We start from the raw sequence: 2,207 nt of genomic DNA, 5'->3' as shown, positions 1-2,207 counted from the left end.
TCTCTCCCTCCCTCTATCTCTCCCTCCCTCTCTCTGTCTTTCTCTCGGCCTGTGTGTGTGTGTGTGTGTGTGTGTGTGTGTGTGTGTGTGTGTGTGTGTGGAGCGTGAGCTGGAAAAGAGAATAGAGCTCTGAAACTTGAGCCTCTCTGCAGTTGCTGGCTGAGCTAGCGTAGCAACCAGAGAGATTACTCCCTAATCAACCAAATAGAGCTAGCATGGGCCAGCTGGTGTGTGTGTGTGTCTGTGTGTGTGTGTGTGCCATTGTGTGTGTCTTTGTGTGAGAGTGTGTGTTAAGTCTTAACCCATCTATACACCCTTTTTCTTACTACCATACAAACGCGCGATGATGCAGCCACAGTTATTTTCTTAATTCCTTTCCATATTTGCATCTTGCTTGTCATTCGGGTCTCTATACATGCTTCAAAGACAGCCTCAAAGTTGTTCTCCCACCCTTGTGATTCTTTCCCATTACATTTGATCGCTAATGATGTTCCTGTGGCTAGCAGAGCCACTGATAGATCAGGGTGCTAACAACACTATGGTCACAGGTTCGAGTCCCAGGATGATGCACACACACCCTGTCAAACGTGTGTCTGTAACACACCGTGATGAAACGTGTGTCTGTACTGTGATGTAATAACCCTGTCAGGCGTAGCTCCTTCATAAGTCACATATCTGTCTCTTCTGTGTCCCACTCAGGCGGGGGCCCATGGACCCTAGTGAGTACCCGCTGCAGGCCTGGGGAGGGGGGCCGCCCCACAGGGACCCTGGTCTTTACCCCAGCCCCCCGCAGCCCACCTACCACCACCCCCACCAACCACACCCGGCGTACCCCCCCAGAGATGGATACCCCCAGCAGGTGGGCGACCCACGCCAGGTCGACCCAGGGTACTACCCTCCTCCCCCCATCCAGCCGAGAGGTCCCATGAGGCAGGACGTGCCCCCCTCTCCCCCCGTGCCCGTGCGCGCCCCCCGGTACGACACACTCAACCGGGGCCCGCCGGGCGGAGGCTACAGGCAGTCCAGCCCGGAGCGCTACGCCTACGGAGACCCTCGCCAGACGAGTGCCATGACCGCTGCCGTGTAGTGGAGCTCAAGCCAACCAAACCAAACTACACGGTTGCTGATGTGTATGTGTATGTGTGTGTGTGTGTCTGTGTGTGTGTCTGTTTGTGTGTGTGTGTGTGTGTGTGTGTGTATATGTAAACCTAAGCATGTTCATTCATATCTGTGTGTGCTCAGGAATGTGCCTTGTGTGCTTGAAGGTGTGTATAGCAGGAGAGTCTGTATGTGTGTGCGTGTGTGTGTATTCATGTGTACTGTATTTCCATGTGTTTATGTGACCAAACTCAACACAAGTACAGTGTGTGTGTGTGTGCCCATGTGTGTGTGTGTGTGTGTGTGTGTGTGTGTGTGAGTCTGCGTGTGCATGTGCGTGTGCGTGTGTGTGCGCCTGCGCACCACAGTGATGATGGTTGAATCTCCGTCCTGTAACATGTTTTGCTACTCTCAGCATTACTGCTCTGTAGCCCTCTTTGCCAAAACCAGCTCAGACATCAGCAGCTGACTCAGAACTGGCCTACATCTGGCCTGCATCTGGCCTACATCTGGACTGCATCTGGCCTGGATCTGGCCTGCATCCGGACCGCATCTGGCCTGCATCCAGCCTGGGCCCACTAAAGCTGCACCTGATGTGCCCAAGTCCATCTCTAAACGTATCACACCTCCTAATGGAAACAGAGGGCCCAGTTATCTGCTGCTGACGCCAGAGGGAAAGCCTTGGGCTGGCCCCAGGTCTTAGCAGGAAACAGGCCATAAATCTGCTCCTGATTTGGCACCAGTATAGGCCTAGATACAGCCCCGATATGGCATAGGTATTGCCCAGATACAGCCCCGATATGGCCCAGATACAGCCCCTATATGGCCCAGATATGGCCCAGATATGGCCCTGATATGGCATGGTTGTGGCTCCACTAGATATGAGCCAGATCTCTGTCAGAGTCAGCTGTTGTGTCTGAGGTCTATCAATGCATGCTGTTAATACATTAACACAAGGTCACTTTGTAAAGACTAACTGAAAGTATATCGCTTTTGTTTGTTTGTTCGTTCTTGTTTCTTTTTTGCATAATCCAGCATGTCATTTCTCTTGATTTGTTGAATTGAAGACATGAATCAGCCACTCCTGAATCACGTTTAGGTGTGAGAAG

General features: G+C 52.1%; 1 protein-coding gene across 1 annotated transcript in view; it reads left to right on the top strand.

Moving 5' to 3' along the window:
* Window positions 1-1,157, top strand: part of pard3bb (par-3 family cell polarity regulator beta b) — a gene marked incomplete at its 5' end in the record, with an annotated part of 350,920 nt that extends 349,763 nt beyond the window's left edge. The window contains one exon of the mRNA XM_080839773.1: window positions 700-1,157. Within this exon, the coding sequence (XP_080695899.1) occupies window positions 700-1,087 (388 nt within the window). The 3' untranslated portion in view covers window positions 1,088-1,157. The remainder of the gene's footprint in view (window positions 1-699) is intronic.
* Window positions 1,158-2,207: the final 1,050 nt, after the last annotated feature.

Source organism: Sprattus sprattus, assembly GCF_963457725.1.
Source record: "Sprattus sprattus genome assembly, chromosome: 5".
NCBI classification, from domain to species: Eukaryota; Metazoa; Chordata; class Actinopteri; order Clupeiformes; family Clupeidae; genus Sprattus; species Sprattus sprattus.
Note: the sequence above shows the minus strand (reverse complement) of the source record. Positions and strands in the feature narration are given on the sequence as shown.